This window comes from Sabethes cyaneus, chromosome 3 (assembly GCF_943734655.1).
Source record: "Sabethes cyaneus chromosome 3, idSabCyanKW18_F2, whole genome shotgun sequence".
NCBI lineage: Eukaryota > Metazoa > Arthropoda > Insecta > Diptera > Culicidae > Sabethes > Sabethes cyaneus.
In genome coordinates, this window is record NC_071355.1 from 153,836,874 (window position 1) to 153,853,923 (window position 17,050).

At 44.8% G+C, this 17,050-nt stretch overlaps 1 protein-coding gene across 2 annotated transcripts in view; it reads left to right on the forward strand.

Annotated features, from left to right (window-relative positions):
- The window catches only part of LOC128744064 (tyrosine-protein phosphatase Lar), a 366,801-nt gene that overhangs the window by 233,862 nt on the left and 115,889 nt on the right, over positions 1–17,050 (forward strand). Inside the window, exons 1-4 of one of the 2 annotated variants that reach the window (XM_053840823.1) lie at positions 6,149–6,233; positions 6,365–6,751; positions 6,819–6,952; positions 7,128–7,278. In XM_053840823.1, the coding sequence (XP_053696798.1) occupies positions 6,224–6,233; positions 6,365–6,751; positions 6,819–6,952; positions 7,128–7,278 (682 nt within the window). In that variant the 5' untranslated portion in view covers positions 6,149–6,223. Of the gene's footprint in view, positions 1–6,148; positions 6,234–6,364; positions 6,752–6,818; positions 6,953–7,127; positions 7,279–17,050 lie in introns of those variants that run through there. The other variant, XM_053840822.1, reaches the window with a different exon arrangement.

Genomic DNA, 17,050 nt, shown 5'->3' on the forward strand with positions numbered 1-17,050 from the left:
CAGCGATCCTACTGACTTTAGCAGTACCGCCTAGCAGACATTCGAACGGCGTCTAGCTTGCTAGACCATCATTGTACCTCGAAGCTAACTGGGCGGGCCTAAAAACTCCAAGCGATCGTCGATTTACTTACTTCGGTGTACATGCCTCATGTCCGCTATGGACCAGCGTGATTATTGGAATTCTATAGAGCGGTAATTTGGTGCGAATTAACATGGCGGCTTACGGGGATTTAGCTAATTACGTCATCCGCAGAATTCCTATTTACAGCTGCAACTCGTCGTTTGATCTCCCGGCTCACGTCATTATCGCACCAAGCCACACGAATTCCTCGATTACTTGAAATCGTTCACTATCCGTAACGGACCAAACCCATTCGGATCCCCATGTTCTGTGCCAGCTACCATGTACTTTGCCTTAGTGCATAGAGCCGAGTGGTTCTTGTTGTATCAAGAATTCCCCTCCACTGTACTCGATCCTAGGCTACTTGTCGCCAATTCGTTGCGCATCTCGACAAACGCAAGTCGGCTTCAACCCAATCGAGCCATCTAGCACGTTGGGCCTTTCTATTGCTTGTGGCTGTGTGGTTCATGAAGAGAACAGATTTCACCATCCAGCATCTTTGTGCCATGACCGGCCCACCGAAGTCTTCCAACTTTCGTCAGGTGTACGATGAGTATCACTCCAAGTAGTGCCTGCAGCTCGCGGCTCCTATGCCTCCGCCACTCGCGTTCAACGGTATCGCATGCTGCTCTGAAATCCAGGAAAATATAATGTGTGGGCACATTGTACTCTCGACAGTTCTGGAGGATTTGACCAGACCGAGATCGGAAGCCGGTACGCTGTTGTCGGCACTCCGAGGTTAACTTCCATTGCGTCTCCTGCTGCTATATCGCCGTTGAGGTGCTCATCGAAGAACTGCTTCCACATGTCGCCCACCTCGCTCCGTTTGTGATTAGATCCCCTCCCTCGTCCCTACACATGTCAGGTTTTGGTGGGTGGTGGTGGGCCTTGCGAGTTTGGTTCACCTTCTTGTAAAACTTGCGGGTGTCATTAGTCTGGAATAGTTGTTCTAGCTCCTCACGATCTCTGTCCTCCTTCTGGCGCTTTTTCCTCCTCAGGATCGTGGTCAACTCATTCCTCGTTCGTCGTGGCCAAATTCTCTCTCGTGGATATGCTCAGATAGTTTTCCCAAGCTTTTTCCTCTTTATCGCTTCTGGGCATTCCCCGTCAAACCAATCATTTCGTACACTCGAGGTTTCCACACCTAGCACCGCGGTTGCGGCCTCGTTGACGGCCGAGCGTATCGAAGCATCTAGCTCCACAGAGGAAGGCGGAGCTTTATCCAGTACGTGCGCGTAGTTTTCAGCAATTCGCGGGTTGTCTAGTTGCCGAATGTTTAGCCGAGGAGGGCGACTTTGTCGCGAGGTATAAACCGTCGATAGTTTTGAGCGCACATGTACTGCTACTAGGTAGTGGTCCAATTCAATATCCGCACTTCGTAGGGAGCGTACGCTGGTGATGTTGAAGAAAAACCGGCCCTCGATGAGAAAATGGCCGATTTGGTTCGAGGTTCGTTGGTCAGGTGATCTCCAGGTGGCCTTGTGGATATCTTTGTGGGGAGAGGGGGTACTTTTGATCACCAAGCCTCGGGAAGCCGCAAAGTTGATGCATCGCTGGCCGCTATCATTCGTGTGCAGGCTATGGGGCCCGATCACCGGTCTATACATTGATTCCCTGCTGATTTGGGCGTTCATATCCCCGATGACGATCTTGATGTCCCGTTGTAAGCAGCTGTCGTACGTTGCCTCCAGCTGTGCATAGAACCCTTCCTTCTCGTCGTCGGGTCTACCTTCGTGTGGGCAATGCACGTTTATGATGGTGTAGTTGAAGAAACGGCCTTTTATCCTCAAAACGCACATCCTCTCGTTGATCGCTTTCCAGTCCATTACGCGATCCTGCATTTTGCCCAACACTACGAAGCCCGTTCCCAGCTCGTTGGTCGCTCCACCACTCGTGGCTTTGCCGCCACGGATCTTCCACACCTTCTCGCCTTTGCGACAGATCTCCTGCAGTGCCACGATGCGAAACTTTCGGGGTTCTAGCTGATCGAGCAGCACCCTGTCGCCACCAACGAAATTTAGCGATCTGCAGTTCCAGGTACCAAGTCTCCATTCCTTAGTCCATGCCGAATGTTCCGAGTAGTGATATCCGTTAATCGTTCGATTAATTCAACTAATCGAATAACACATGGAATATTCGAATAATTTTTAATTGAATACTGCCAGCACGAGTAGTTGAATTAATCGAATAGTTCAATGAGTATGAATAATGCCCGAATAATGCTCGTCAATCGTTCATAATCGTTCGATTAATCGAACTAGTCAAAGAAATATACGAATATTTTTAATCGAACACCACTGACACGAATAGTTGAATTAATCGATTAGTGCAGACAATGCTCACCGATTAATCGGTAATCGAATAGTTTAAAATTTCGGACATCACTGGTTCCGAGAAAATATTTCTTGACTCTTGTTTTTTGGGTTTAGATAGGTAGCTGTACTAGGGCTTACACTACCGAGTCTCAGGATGGGGTTACCATCTTTAAGTGTCGAGATAACACTGTGCCTCCTCTCCTGTTAGTATACGACCTTAGTTTCCATCGGGGTTGGTTACTCGATCTCCGCTAAGGTTGCTCGTATTCCGGCTGGTACCACGTGGAGGTAGGGGTAGGAGTTGCTAGATAAGAGGCTAGGGACCACAATGGGGTCTGTTTTACGCATTATCCAACCATTTACCAACCAGTCTAGTAAACCCTACCGCCACTAGATAGTGCTGATGGCATACTGATGTATGAGGAAATCAAAGGCGGGAATAGCTAGTTCTTTTAATAATACAACGTTTTACTTACCGTTTTCTTGCCTCATTATAGTCACCATTATTCTATGTCATTTTTGTCCCCTTCCCTGTTGGTGGATGGGTAGAAGTTAATATACATGTGTCAGCTACATGTGTCATCGGGAGTTTCGAAGTTACCTGCGTGACAATCTCGTAAATCCGTAGCCAGAAACTAAACCGATGGTTACGAGAGAGAGAAAGAGAGAGTTGGGGGTTCGGCAATGTTAGCAAATTTGAGCACACATCCTCTTGCTCCTATCCACCCGAAGTCACGAAAAGGTCTGCGGTCGCACTTGCTATCTAGACGCTTGGTTTGAATCCATCCAATATAGTTCGAATCAGTTCTATCAGTTTCGTCGGACAGCCCTGTTGAAGCTTTAGCTGCCTTGGCTCGTTTCGTTTGACTCTATCGTACACCGCCTTGAAGACCACAAACAGATAATGAATCTGCAAGGTAATCGTACCGTCTTCCTCGTTTAAAAAGGTCTATTATGCCACTGCACCATCCCAGTTAGCATCGAGGTACGATGCTGGTCTAACAAGCCAGTCGTCGTATGTTCGAATTTCGGCTAAGCGGTGCTGCTAGATAGAGTCAGTAGGATGGTTCATTAGCCCGTAATCGTCCTACACTAGGCTGACTAGACGTCTCGGATTATTCAGGACTGTCCCGGGTTTGGATGGCTTGTCCCGGAAAGTGTCCCGCATTGATTAATTTTTAATCGAAACAGTTTCTAACGGTCAAACATAGGAAATAATGTTACATTGCATGAAAAAACGTACTGATGACATCGCTCGTCAGCTGGTGCACACCCTTCCCAGTTCCCTTCCCACGGCCCGGTCAGCCGGCAGTTCGAACTCCTCATCTGACCAATGTCGCTGGCGACTGTTCTCTTCATCTTCAGCTTTCGCTTCATTATCCCACAGTATTTCAATTCCGGACGAACCCGGGGACAATTTGGTGCACTCAGCTCTTTTGAGATGAACTGAAGTCCATTGTCCATTGTAGCATGCATGCTGAAACTGCGGCAGGCCATCATGGGACTTAGTGAAGGAAAATTAGCCTGGAGAGGCACCTACCCCTGTGTATCTCCGAATTTTTATCCCTCACAAAACACTGGCTTTCATACGGATTACAATAAAACAGTTCCCTTGCCAAGTCATGACCTTTTATCACGAACCCATCCCCAAAACCAATCTAGATTCTGTTACAAACCCTACCGCGAGCCAGAGCGTGAAGAATTTAACCCCTAGGTTTGGCTAAAATCGGCCCTCTCTGAAGATTATTCATCATCGAGTCAGCCACATGCATCGCGTTTCGTCGTTACCCGACCGCACAGGCCACGAGACCGGATTCCAGTCTTTGTTTATTGTTTTCAGGCTTCTGTTAGGCTCCACACTTGCTCTGTAACACTTGCAGCCATTCCGAGACGAATTCGCCGTACAGTACAGCGGTTTTTTTCACCAAAGCACAATCCGTGATGCTGAGATCAGCCTTGACTTTCCGAATGACCCTCAACCCCAGTTGACAATCAAGAGTTCAACTCCAGCGTCTGGCCTGCGCCCTGCGGACAGCCCTGAGAGTTTCCTTGTGCCTTGCACTGTCAGCCCCGCCAGCTCCCGAGCCGACGCTGATGGATTCTGCAAGTGACCGCACACAATTACTTTCATTTCACCTCCTGCAAATATGCAAACATGCGTCCTGTGCTGGTCACAATCAAACCCAATAGCAAGTTTTTGGATCGGGAACTGTATTGAACAATATAATCTACGTACGTACATATATTATACCACGATGTATCGTAGTGCTTTAGCATGGGTTTATTCTCAGGCCCCTCATCGCCCTTCCTTCATGCTGAGTTCTATATTATCCCGATATGGCCTATTGACAGTGCAAAAATGAGACCCTTGTAGTAAAAATGCACTGGTTTGCTACGCCAGGGATGACTATAATTGGGGACTGTGCGCTGTCATGTGGAACGAGGTGGATAAAGTAGAGTAAAAAGCATTGAAAGAAGGGTACCCAATTACACACAAGCACGCATAAAAAAAAAAAAAAAAGAAATTCAATAAGCATATCGCTCACTCAATAGCGACTATAGCTAAAATAAATGCAGTGCGGGTTATACAACAAACACCCGGGCGATATCACAATAGATCTAACTTACTGGTCGCAGTGATGAGTCCATACAGGAAAAAAAAAAAAAAAATCGTAGTGCTTATAACCGCTAAAATACACAAAACGTGCGTAATGTAATTCTCAAATCCCTGAACAATAATGTTTCTCCATCGCATCGCATCGCACCTGAATGCATTCAGCCGTATTTATTTAAGTATTTAGTATTTACGTAAGTATTTACATATGCGTTGCGTTTCTCGTACAAAACTGTAATAACTCTAGTCCTATCGCTTGGGTTTTTAGCTGCCGTGCAGAAGTTTTCTAGTTTCTAGTTTTCTCGCAAATACCCTAAACGATCTAGCAATTTACATACACATTCTCATTACGCTGAGTACAGCAAGCCAATCTGAAGGCTAGCAAGACCATCTGTGTTTTTATTTTCATTCTCTAAATTGAGTTTGTTTGAACATTCCGGCATAAGTTTGGTACTTTCTCACATCCCTGCACCTTTTAATAGGTGCAGTAGAATACATTTTTCCAGCTTAGACGAAATCCATTATCCACAAAACTGCCCGCACTGTGCTGAAGAGAAAACAGGTGTAATTCTCTGTGTGTGATGGAAACAGAAAGGTACCGGCCCGAAAGACTTTCACAATATGACTTTACAACTGCGGAGGCAACTTTCGAATGGGGGAAAAAGCTTTTCGTACAGGTGTATGTTTGTTCTTGAAATGCATTTTTTTTTCTTCCTCGTCTGTTGTTCTACGTGGAATGCGCTTCTCTTCTTCTGCTGGCGAGATGATGACGTTGGCGGGAGTGAACGTTTTTGTTGCAAACTTTGTCTACACCAAACAAACATTTGAAAAGTTTACCTTCATGTGCTTTTATGGGGCTAACGCTACAGTGCACGGCGCCCGGCACAGAGAAACAGACAGACACACATATGGTGGTCCTGATGGGCAAACGCGGGAAGCAGATAGTTTTCAATGAGATTGCAAAAAAAAACTTTTTGCTCCGTTTGTCTGTGGCAGCACAGGGTATATGGATGGTCTTAATAGTGTGCCATACACGTTTTTTCCGCTTGGCTGTGCATCATCGTTACACCTCGAAGCGCAACCTCCACTAGAAAACTAACTATATTATCCGGTTGCTTAGGCGAAAATTGCTCCGCATTTTGCTCCTGCGGTGATGATCTACACTGCAAACGGATGGGTCACGGTAATTAGTCAACCTAGGTGAAGGATGTGGGAGGATTATGTTGAAATATTGGATGGTGTGGAACTTTCTATTCGAATCTTTTTTTGTCTAATGAATAAAAATAAATCTTTTACCTTTTTCGTCCACTGCAGGAAGCCTTCAAATAGACAACAGTGAAGAAAGCGACATGGGACGGTACGAATGCGTTGCAGAAAACTCTGTCGGTACGGAGCACACCAAGCAAACAAACCTGTACGTTAAAGTTCGTCGCGTTCCGCCGACCTTCTCCCGTCCACCGGAGCCCATCTATGAGGTAATGCTAGGAGGGAACCTAACTTTGACCTGCGTTGCGGTCGGATCGCCTATGCCGTACGTCAAATGGCGCCAGGGAATTGACCACGATTTGACACCGGAGAACGATGTCCCGGTCGGACGAAATATTTTGGAGTTAAGTGACATACGACACAGCGCCAATTACACCTGTGTCGCGTCCTCGACTCTCGGCGTGATTGAGGCTACCACGTTGGTTAAGGTACAATGTAAGTAATCAGTTGTTACTAATGACGATATTCAGATTAATGACGTCTGGTATCTGTTTTCCCGCAGCACTGCCGGCGGCACCGACTGACGTAACGATATCGGAGGTAACCGCAACCCAAGTTCGCTTGGAGTGGTCGTACAAGGGACCGGAGGATTTACAGTACTACGTCATTCAGTACAAGCCGAAGAATGCCAATCAGGTGAGTAATTTGATGGGGAAAGTTCAAATGTGAAGCCTGATAGACTTTTGCCCTTTGGTTTGCGTCTGCATCGGGATAAAAATATTCACAAAATAATAAAATTAATTTCCAGTAATTGACAGTATTATTAATGTCCTATCCTATCCTCGTTTTTTTTTGTGCTTCTCCTCTGCAGGCGTTCAGCGAAATCAGCGGCATTATTACCATGTTTTATGTAGTGCGGACACTAAGTCCATACACGGAGTATGAGTTTTATGTGATCGCAGTGAACAATATCGGTAGAGGGCCGCCCTCGCTGCCTGCCACGTGTACCACCGGAGAAACAGGTATTTCCTTTCGGTTTCGATTCCTCTCCTCAACACACACCACTTCTTTCCTATCGAATCGACACTCGCTCTACTGACTCTTCACATCTAACGAGTGATAAATACATACACCCACCAGCAGCACATAAATTTTTTTCCACACACCAAACACCAGGGATATCAATTCCTGTCGCTTATGTTCCCACCAAAGCACCGAAACAAAACCAACACGACATCCATTTAACACACATCGCAATCGATCGTCCGTTGTACCACATTTTAAAGCTTTATGAAAAAAAAACACATACCCAAAACAATAATCTGACGCCAAGGCTGACGGAAACAACCAAAGCAACAGTGTCTGATGTTGATACGATATCTTCCCTCGAATCAACCGTCGACCAACAGCACGAGAAAAAAAATGATGACCCGTAAACTATAACAACACACCGGTTCCGATCGAAAATGTCGACATAATTGATTTTATTTATTACACGTGCAAAATCCATAGATCACTATTAGGCTTAATGGCGCATTTCGCCATTGTTGATAGGCTTCGTGTTAGCCTGCCGGCATGGTATTATAGGCAGGTAAACCGGAAGAGTGAACCGGTTTTGCTGCCGGCCATGGACTTGCCACTATTTTAGAATAAACACAACACGGCTGAAGACAATTTAGATTTAGATATTTTTGTTTTGCTTCTAAGGTTTGTAGATTTCTATATTTGCTGATTATCGAATTCATAGCTTTAAGGATTTATACAACAACTCCACGAAAAAACACGTGAATGAAATATATTCGTTCACATGTTGTATATTTGTTCCTTTTCAGAAAACTTTACACCCAAACTGTTTATTTGGCGTTTATGGTGCCCTTTTCTGAGTAAATTTGGTAGTAAATGAAATAGTAAGCTAGTAAGTTTTTCAAAAAAAATAGCGTATTGAAGCCCAAATATTGGAGTCATTGCAAAAACATTAAAAATATTCATTTTTTTGTGTTTTTCAAGTATGAAAACCAAAGAGACCCGAATTTTTATTTAGTTTTTGGAAAACTGAGATTATTTACGAAACGTGTAAAAAGACGAACCAGAATTATGGCTTTCATTTAAATATGAGTTAACTCTATGAGTTTCTATTGCATTCTCGTAACTTTACTTCTTGGGGGCTCCGCAGCCGCAAGATTACCAAGAATGCTTTGAAAAACGAGTGATTCCGGGTTCGAATCTTAGTAGAGAATCACCGGGCAGCACAATTCTATCGCATTCAGTTGCAATAACTTAGTTAGGACTATTTCTGGTCATTAATGGTCATTAATCTACGTGTACAGCTCGACTGTTTCTCCTCCTAGTTTATCAACTGCTTGGGTGTTTCTCAAGGCAGCAACATAGGACCTTTCCTGTTTGTGCTGTTTTTCAATGATATTACGACGCTGCTAGGAGTAGGATGCAAACAAATGTATGCTGGTGACCTGAAATTATATTAGGTGATTCGTTCTATAGATGGCTGTGCCCGATTGCAGAGGCTCTTGGATTTGTTGGTGCAAGAAAAACTGACTTTTGATCAGCATCCCGAAATGTCAAGTCATGACTTTCCACCACATCGCCAGTCCAATCATCTACAACTAACAAATAAACGAGCGTGTACTCACTAGAGTTGATGAAGTTAGCGACCTTGGGGTACTGCTTGACGCCAAACTAACCTTCAACTTACATTGTGCCGCTGTCATAGCAAAAGCTTCACGTCAACTAGGTTTCATCGCTAAAGTTGCTCGTGATTTCAATGTCGCTTTCTGTCTGAAGACGCTATTTTTTTCCTTAGTACGTCCACTCATTGAAAATGCTTGCTTGGTATGGTGCCCATACCAGCTGGCATGGAATCTGCACACTGAACGAGCTCAAAAACGTTATGAACGATAGATGTCGTCTCCTGGGTCTCCAAACACTCGAGCGTCGTAGGAAGGTTCAGCAAGCAGTGTGTGTGGCGAAGATATTGAATGGCCAGATCGACTCGACGACAATCCTGTCTGTCTTAAACTTTCGTGCGTCACAACGCTCACTCCGATCGACCGGATTACTGCAGTCGCGATTCCACCGGACAACCTTAGGAACTCACGAACCAATAACTGCCTGCATTCGAACTTTCTCCATCCAAATATTCCACGTAGAAAGTTTCGTGAAATTCTACGACTTTTTAAACCGTCCTTTGGCGACCAAAATTGGGTATGCGACCAAAATAACATGCATTCTTTCATGACCATCCTCGCAGGATTATTTAATACGCTGGCTGATTCGCTTCCAGTACACCTGTCAAGACCTCTACCGATGCAGGGATGGCGACCGTACTGAAGGGATGAACTCACGGGTAACCTCCCAGGGCTTTTTATCAAGCTCAGTACTGCTCACTCGTACCGCTCGTACTCACCGCTTGCTCTTCGTCTAGTTGGCGTTGCTTGTTCGCTGATCGTCACCCCACTTTCGTTGCAGCTGCACCATGATTTGCCCTAAGACGCTGCTGTCAGCAATCCAAATGCTCTCCTCACAACACATTTCGCCCGCTGTATTTTCCAGTGGTCAGGAATGGTACTCATTTCGCACCGCGGTAAAACTTGAGCATTCGAAAACCACTTGTTCCGGAGGTCGACAACACTGCTGTAACGCCTGGCACGTCACCCTTGAAAATATTCCGCTAACGATGCATAACGCCAATGCGTTACCATTGCGGTAGCTGAGCGCTCATCCCCGAATATCGCCCCTTTTTTTATCGAACAGCCAACGAGCGAAAACCTGCTCCATCACAGTGCGTGCAGCGCTTTGGGTGATTACTCAGTTCCGGACCACTCACATTGACGATCCTGCTAGGCTGCTGACCTTTTCAGCAGAAAACAATATTTTATCGAGTAATTACTACTGTAGAACTGCCCATCGCGCTGTAGAAATCACCATTGTTCGTGTTAGGTTTCTCGTGGAGAACGCAAAATTGTGAAATAGTTAAAACGAAACAAAATGGCGACCGAGTCTTGTTATTCGCCGAATTAAAAACCTCGATTAACGGTGTGGAATGACTAACTGTTTGGTTTACCATTGGAAGCGGCTCGGGAGGACCGCAAATTGCATTTTGAGAGCAGCTCAAGTTGACCGCAAACTTGGTTCGGAAGCGGCTCGGGATGACCGCAAACATGGTTTAGAGGCGGCTCGGGTTTACCACTACTTGATTTAAAAATGGTTCGGGATTACCACAAACGCGGTTCAGAAGCGGTTCCAGATGACCGTTTGCTTAGTTTGTTTTTCGAGTGCGACACGGGATGCCGGAATCCCGGCGATCGCGTATGCGACTGAGAATCCCCGAAATTCAGTTCTAGTAGCGGCTCAAGTAACCGCTACAGAACTTAAATTTGGAGTTTTAAATTCTGCAAGCAAGTTTGACTCATCTCAGGTTGAAAACTCTATAAAAGGATTCATTTAAGGTCCATGACAGGCGTTACGGTGTTGTCGACTTAACTTCGTGGTACCACACACATCCCACACTAGCTAGCTAGCTAGCTTCCGAACTCCTCTAGTTTCCTTTCTCAAGTAAGGGAGTTTTACTCCTCCTTGTTACATCCTCCTTCAGGGTGATGCTGATAGGAATCATCCCGGTAGCGACGCATACTGCCTCCAACGATACCGTTCTGCATGCACTCACGACAGGAATGGCCATGAGCCGGAATGTGCTGTTCAGCTTCGCTACATTTAGTTTGCCGCTTACTACTGCTAGGTCCGTAGATGTTTGACATAATTCTAGCCACTACATTGATTGCTTTTACTGCCTTCTCACAAACATAGTCCACGTGGCTAGTAAGGTTTAGCCGATCGTCGATCATCACCCCCAGGTGCTTTACTGCTCGCTTCGAGGCTATGGCACACTCTCCAACTGTGATTTCAGCTCGCTGCATAGCTTTGCAGTTAACGACCAACAGCACTTCCGTTTTATGGTGTGTTTCGCACCAGCGCAGCTTCGCTTCTTGCGTCCAATTTTCCATTCATTCCAATCACTTCAGTGGTCAGCATTCATACCACTTCCAACGTTTCTCTTGCTACTAACATTAAAATATCGTCCGCAGAGCCAGCCCCTTTGGGTAACTCTAGCGTCAGCATCCCGTCATGCACGAGTCATGCGTCATGCAGAGCGTTGGACCAAGAATGCAGCCTTGGGAAATTCCCCCCGCGATCACCACCGTTCTCTGATGCCCGTTGGCAGCATCGTAGACTAGTACTCTGTTCTGGAAGCAACTCTTCAGGATCTAGAACACAGGTAGTCAGAGATTTTCATTCTGTGCAGTGACGCTGCGACGGCCTCCCATCTGACGCTGTTGATAGCGCAATCCGGTCGCCCCTTCGCTTTAGCATGGCCAACTATTCGGATAGAGCCAACCGTTGAGTTTCCGGAATCCAGAAGTTAAGAATGTCCAGGATCCGAATTGTATCTCTGACAGACCGTGTACGCTCTTCGTCAATTTCGTCCGTCTATTGAGCATAGCGCTTTCCAGCAGTTTTCCGAGTGTATTCGTTCAGATTTGTCTGTACGATTCTAGATCTCCAGAGGGTTTTCCTGACCTCAACACTTATACTAACCTCTGTATCTTCCATGTGTCTGGAAAGTGGCCTTCTTTCAGACAGTTCTGTAGCACTGTCCTAAATATATCCGGTAATGCTGGGATTGTGGCTATATTAGGAATCTTATCGGGGCCTGGCGCCTTCTTCAAGCTAGGGTTTTTTGTGTCAGCACTACAAGTTTCTCGTTGAATATCTGTACTCCTTTCGCGTCTTTGTCTGTGTACGGTGCAGATAGCTACAACGTTAAGTCGTGTGCGTGTCTTGGGAAAAAAATCTACGATTGCTTTTATTTTTTCTGGGCAAAGGTCCATTGTAATCACTGATTTCAAGTTTACAATTCGGTTCACTTCGCCCCAGGCGTTGGCATCAGCTTCACAGTACAGTTCTTTGTAGCATCTCAGTTTACTCACTTTTATCTTTGATGCGGTTCTAAGCATCAACACCAGCCTACACTCTTCTCGGTCTGCCACAGTTCTCGCTCTCTGAGGTCGTCCCCTGGATCCGAGACAACTACCGCCCAGTTTGCCGAATTGCTCATTGCACCAATAAGCTGGCCGCCGTTGGTTCTTCGGTGCTAGCTTTCTTGGCATGTCCGCATCGCACGCCCTCACTAAGGTGTCCGTGAGCGATTCCGTACTTCGACGCCTGTTACCCTGCACTGTATCTGATTGCCTGGTGATCGCGTATACTTTTCACACACCCTCCAATTTGCCACCAGCGGCCGGCTACAGAAGGTAACGTCAATGATAAATTCTCGGCCATCTCTACGAAAGGTACTGGCCGTACCTTCGCTCAACAGCATTATCTCCAGCTTTGCAAGAGCTTCTAGCAGGCTATACCCTCTGACATTAGTCCATCGACTACCCCACTCCACTGCCCAAGCATTAAAGTCTACACCGATGATTAACGGCCTTTCTTCGATGAGCTTCTCCGTAATTGCGTCCAGCATTAGATGGAATTAATGGAACCTAGGAGACGCGTAACAACTGCATATGTAGATCTCGTAATTTTGACGATCACGAAACCCTCTCACATGTTGGAAATCACCCCCTGGATGGGAAATCTTTCCATGACATGTATGGCAGCCATTGCTCCGCATATCCGTAACCCCAATAGCACGGTTGTTATAAAGTTGTTGTGGTAACCGAAATATGACTAATTTCAGTCATAATTCGGTTGCTTCAACTAAATGGACCTATATTGTGCTACTTGGGAAACCAGTTACCGTTGTCGGGTGGCACTCGGTACGGCTCTACGATTATTGCGACGTCGCACTTAGTTTCCGTTGTCTACTGCCACAACTGTTGCTGTGCTGTGTCGTATTTAATGGTTGTGATTGATTTGGGTTACCTCCATCAATGCTTGCCAGCCAACGCCACCTTGTACGCCTGGCAATTAAAACCTCCCGTCCTATGTTTGTTAACGTCCTCTTTTCTGGAGCAGGCACTTCGGTTGCTTCGTGTAGTCTCTTACAATTTACCTACCCCTTTTCGTTGCATTTCCTACACAGATCAGTTCTATCAAGGCCATTGCAGTCTTTCGCCAATGGATAAAAGCACATGAATTTAAAGCATCTGGACATTTGTTTCGCAAGTCGAGGAGCGGCTCTCAGGAAACACACTGACCAACCAATTTTTATTCTGCCCACCTCCAACAGCTTGTTTGTAACAGCTGTCGACAAGCGTATCGATGCAGACTGCATGTCACTATGCATTCTACCATTCTACACATTCGGATTTGTTCATGAGTATTGACAAAAATTGACGTGATTACCTTACATTTGGCTACTCACAATCAAGTAGTTTAACTTGCACCAGTTCACAAAGGCATCTAGTAAATGCTGCAACCGATGACAATCATCGACAGAGCGAACATTAAGATACAGTTTGAGATCGTCGGCGTAAATAAGTATGCAACCGGCTTCAAGTAGTAACGCGACGTCGTTGAAGAATAGGATGAAGAGTAAAGGTCCCATATTGCTTCCTTGGGGAACACTAGATTTGTTAGTAAACACAGATGAAACGGTAGATTTCAACTTGACTTGCAAGACTCTATCTAGTAAATATGAGCCAAGCCAACACAATAGTCATTGCGAGGCTCCTAGACGCTGCAGTTTTCGCAAGAGGATGCGGTGGTCAATCCGGTCGAATGCAGCCTTCAAATCCGTGTATACTACATCCACTTGTGCTTTTTCCTCGAGTTGCGCGATGCAAGAGGAAGTGAAGTCGAGCAAATTAGTTGAGCTTTAGATTAGATTAGCTCTCCAATGATTATGGAGCAATGCTGCCTAAATGACAGTTGAGCGTCCAAAATTACTCCAAGATCAGTTACGACTTCCTTGCGTTGAAGAGATATCCCATCAATACGGTAGTCAAATAACAAAGGCTGTTTTTTGCGATGAAAGCTCATGGCAGTGCATTTTGAAATGATTAATGTCATATAGTTACGTCGGCACCAGTCAGCGAACAGATTAGTTAAAGCTTGAAGTCTGGAGCAATCATTACGAGTTTGAATAACCTGATAGAGTTTAGTGTCGTCCGCATATAATAATCGTGTCCCGTGAGGTAACAGCTTTGTGATATCATTCATTGATAAATAACGAAAACAGTAGGGGTCCCAGAATGCTGCCCTGTGGAACCCCGGAATTGTTATTAAACCAACTAGATTGTGACGTACCCAATTTCACAGCAATTTTGCGATTCCGCTGGTATGATTCCAACCATTCTACCATCGCGACAGATACTCCGAGTTTGTTGCACTTAGCACACAGTATTCCATGATCGACACGATCAAATGCCGCCTTCAGGTCTGTAAAGACAACGTCAACTTGAAGTCCTCGATCCATACTACGCAAGCAGAAAGAAGTAAATTCTAATAAGTTAGTAGCTACGGACCTGCCAGGGAAAAATCCGTGCTGAGCCGTAGAAATGTAGGTAATGATAATGAGCTATGTTCCTAATAAAAGTCGATGGATACATTACCGGTGGAGCAGACGAATAGTGTATGTTCATGAAGGATGTCCATTCACTAAGAATAAAGTATAATTTATAGTATGAAAACGCACGTTTGTTTAACGAATTCTTTTTTTTTTCTTTAGAACTAACTAGATTCGCGAAATCAATCCTGATATTTCGTACATTTAAACGAGGGTATAAATTGTATAATACCGACATGATCGGGAAACAAAGTTGAGCTCAATTATTTATATAAGAGGTTTATGTCTGTACCGAAAACCAGGTCTCTGATAAGACATCATAAGAGGTGTATCGGTAACTAAAAACAGGTCCCTGACAGGACGTCATGCTTTCGTAGCAATGGGTTGTTTTCTCAGTAACCTCACTGGTCGACTGCTGGACTGCTCGACTGCTCGATTGCTCAACTGGTTGACTAGACTGCTCGACTGGACTGGTCGATTAGACTGCTCGATTTGATTGCTAGACTGGACTGCTTAACTGAACTGCTCGACTGAACTGTTCGATTCGACTGCTTGACTGAACAGCTCAATTTAACTGCTCGAATTGACTACTCGACTTAACTACTCGTTTCGACTCCTTGACACGTTTACTTGACTTACTACTCGACCCGACTGCTCGACTTATCTGTTCGATTCGACGCTCGACTCAACTGCTCGATTCAACTGCTTGATTCCACTACTCGACTCGACTGTTCGATTCGACGCTCGACTCAACTGCTCGATTCAACTGTTTGATTACATTGCTCGACTGGACTACTCGACTCGACTGCTCGAATGAACTGCTTGACTCAACTACTCGATTGGATTATTCGAATAGGCTGCTCGACTCAACTGCTCAACTCGATTGCTCGATTCAACTGCTTGACTACACTACTCGATTTGATTACTCGACTCAACTGACAGCTTGATTCAACAGCTCGACTAGACTCGATTTAACTGCTCAATTAGACTACTCGATTCAACTGCTCGGCTGGACTGCTTGACTGAACAGCTTGATTTAACTGCTCGATTTGACTGCTCGACTTGACTGTTCGACTCGACTGCTCGACCCAACAGCTTGGCTCGATTGCTTGATTCGACTGCTCGAGTCGCCTGCTCAACTCGATTGCTTGTCGCGATATCATATGGTTGGTGTTAAATCAGACCGGACCAAGTCGCAAAATTTCAAAAAATGAGTTAATGATAGCAAACGATCAAGAATTTTCTAAGCAACATTGTACTCTAATCAGACTACATAAATGTTGCAAACAGCCAGAAGTTTTTATTCAGTTAAATAAAATCCAATACGAACATAAAAACTATTTGTTTCAGTTTCCGGCTGACTCTTTTATGTACAACATCTTAGAGCTATATTATGCAATATAACAACTCAAAGAACTAATACAAAGCATCTTCGCAAACACTGGCCAATGGAATGTATCCGCCGTTTTCTGAATTCTGAACCGACATTTATATTTTCCGGATCGTAACATTCGGGCTCAACTAATTAGTTATATTACCGTAAAAGCAGCCGACAACGCTGCAAATCACAAGTCATAATTGCACAAGTATATTTTAACTTGCATATAATCTTCGCAGTTTGATCTCGTCGACAATGATGTCAGACAATAACCGTGCATCAAATGCATTCTGGTGCAAAATGTGCTACGAATGTGCTTTCGTACCAAATACGAACCATTCGTAACAACAACTGCTATAGAAAAAGAGCCTACGAATGTTTTAAATGGTATGATTTTATTTTTATCAGCTACGAATATAGACGAATATTTTTTCTAAAAAAAATACAAAATTAAGTTCTCAATGTCGATTCAAATGTTCATTTTTTCCCGAATTTTCAATTCCATTCCACTTGATTTAATTTTCTTCTACAAATTTGTAAAAGTCTACTGTTTCTATTCTTATTAAACTTATTATTTCCACCATAACCGACGTAAATGACGTGAACACATGGTAGAAGCTTACTTCTTGAACTTCCTCCGTCCCGAATTTTCATCATCCTTCCTGTGCTGCTAGTCATGACTTTGAGCTGATGGCTGTTCTCCCACCGCACCGACGACCGGTTCGAACTACATGCCATGATGACTGACCCGACCCAGAAGTCTGGGCGATGAATGAATTTGGCTTTCGACCATTAAATATTACTCATTGTACGACCAATTATTCAATGTTTCAGTAATTTATCTTCATTAATTGCTAATGGTAGCACCGCTGCTGTAGCCACCTGTACT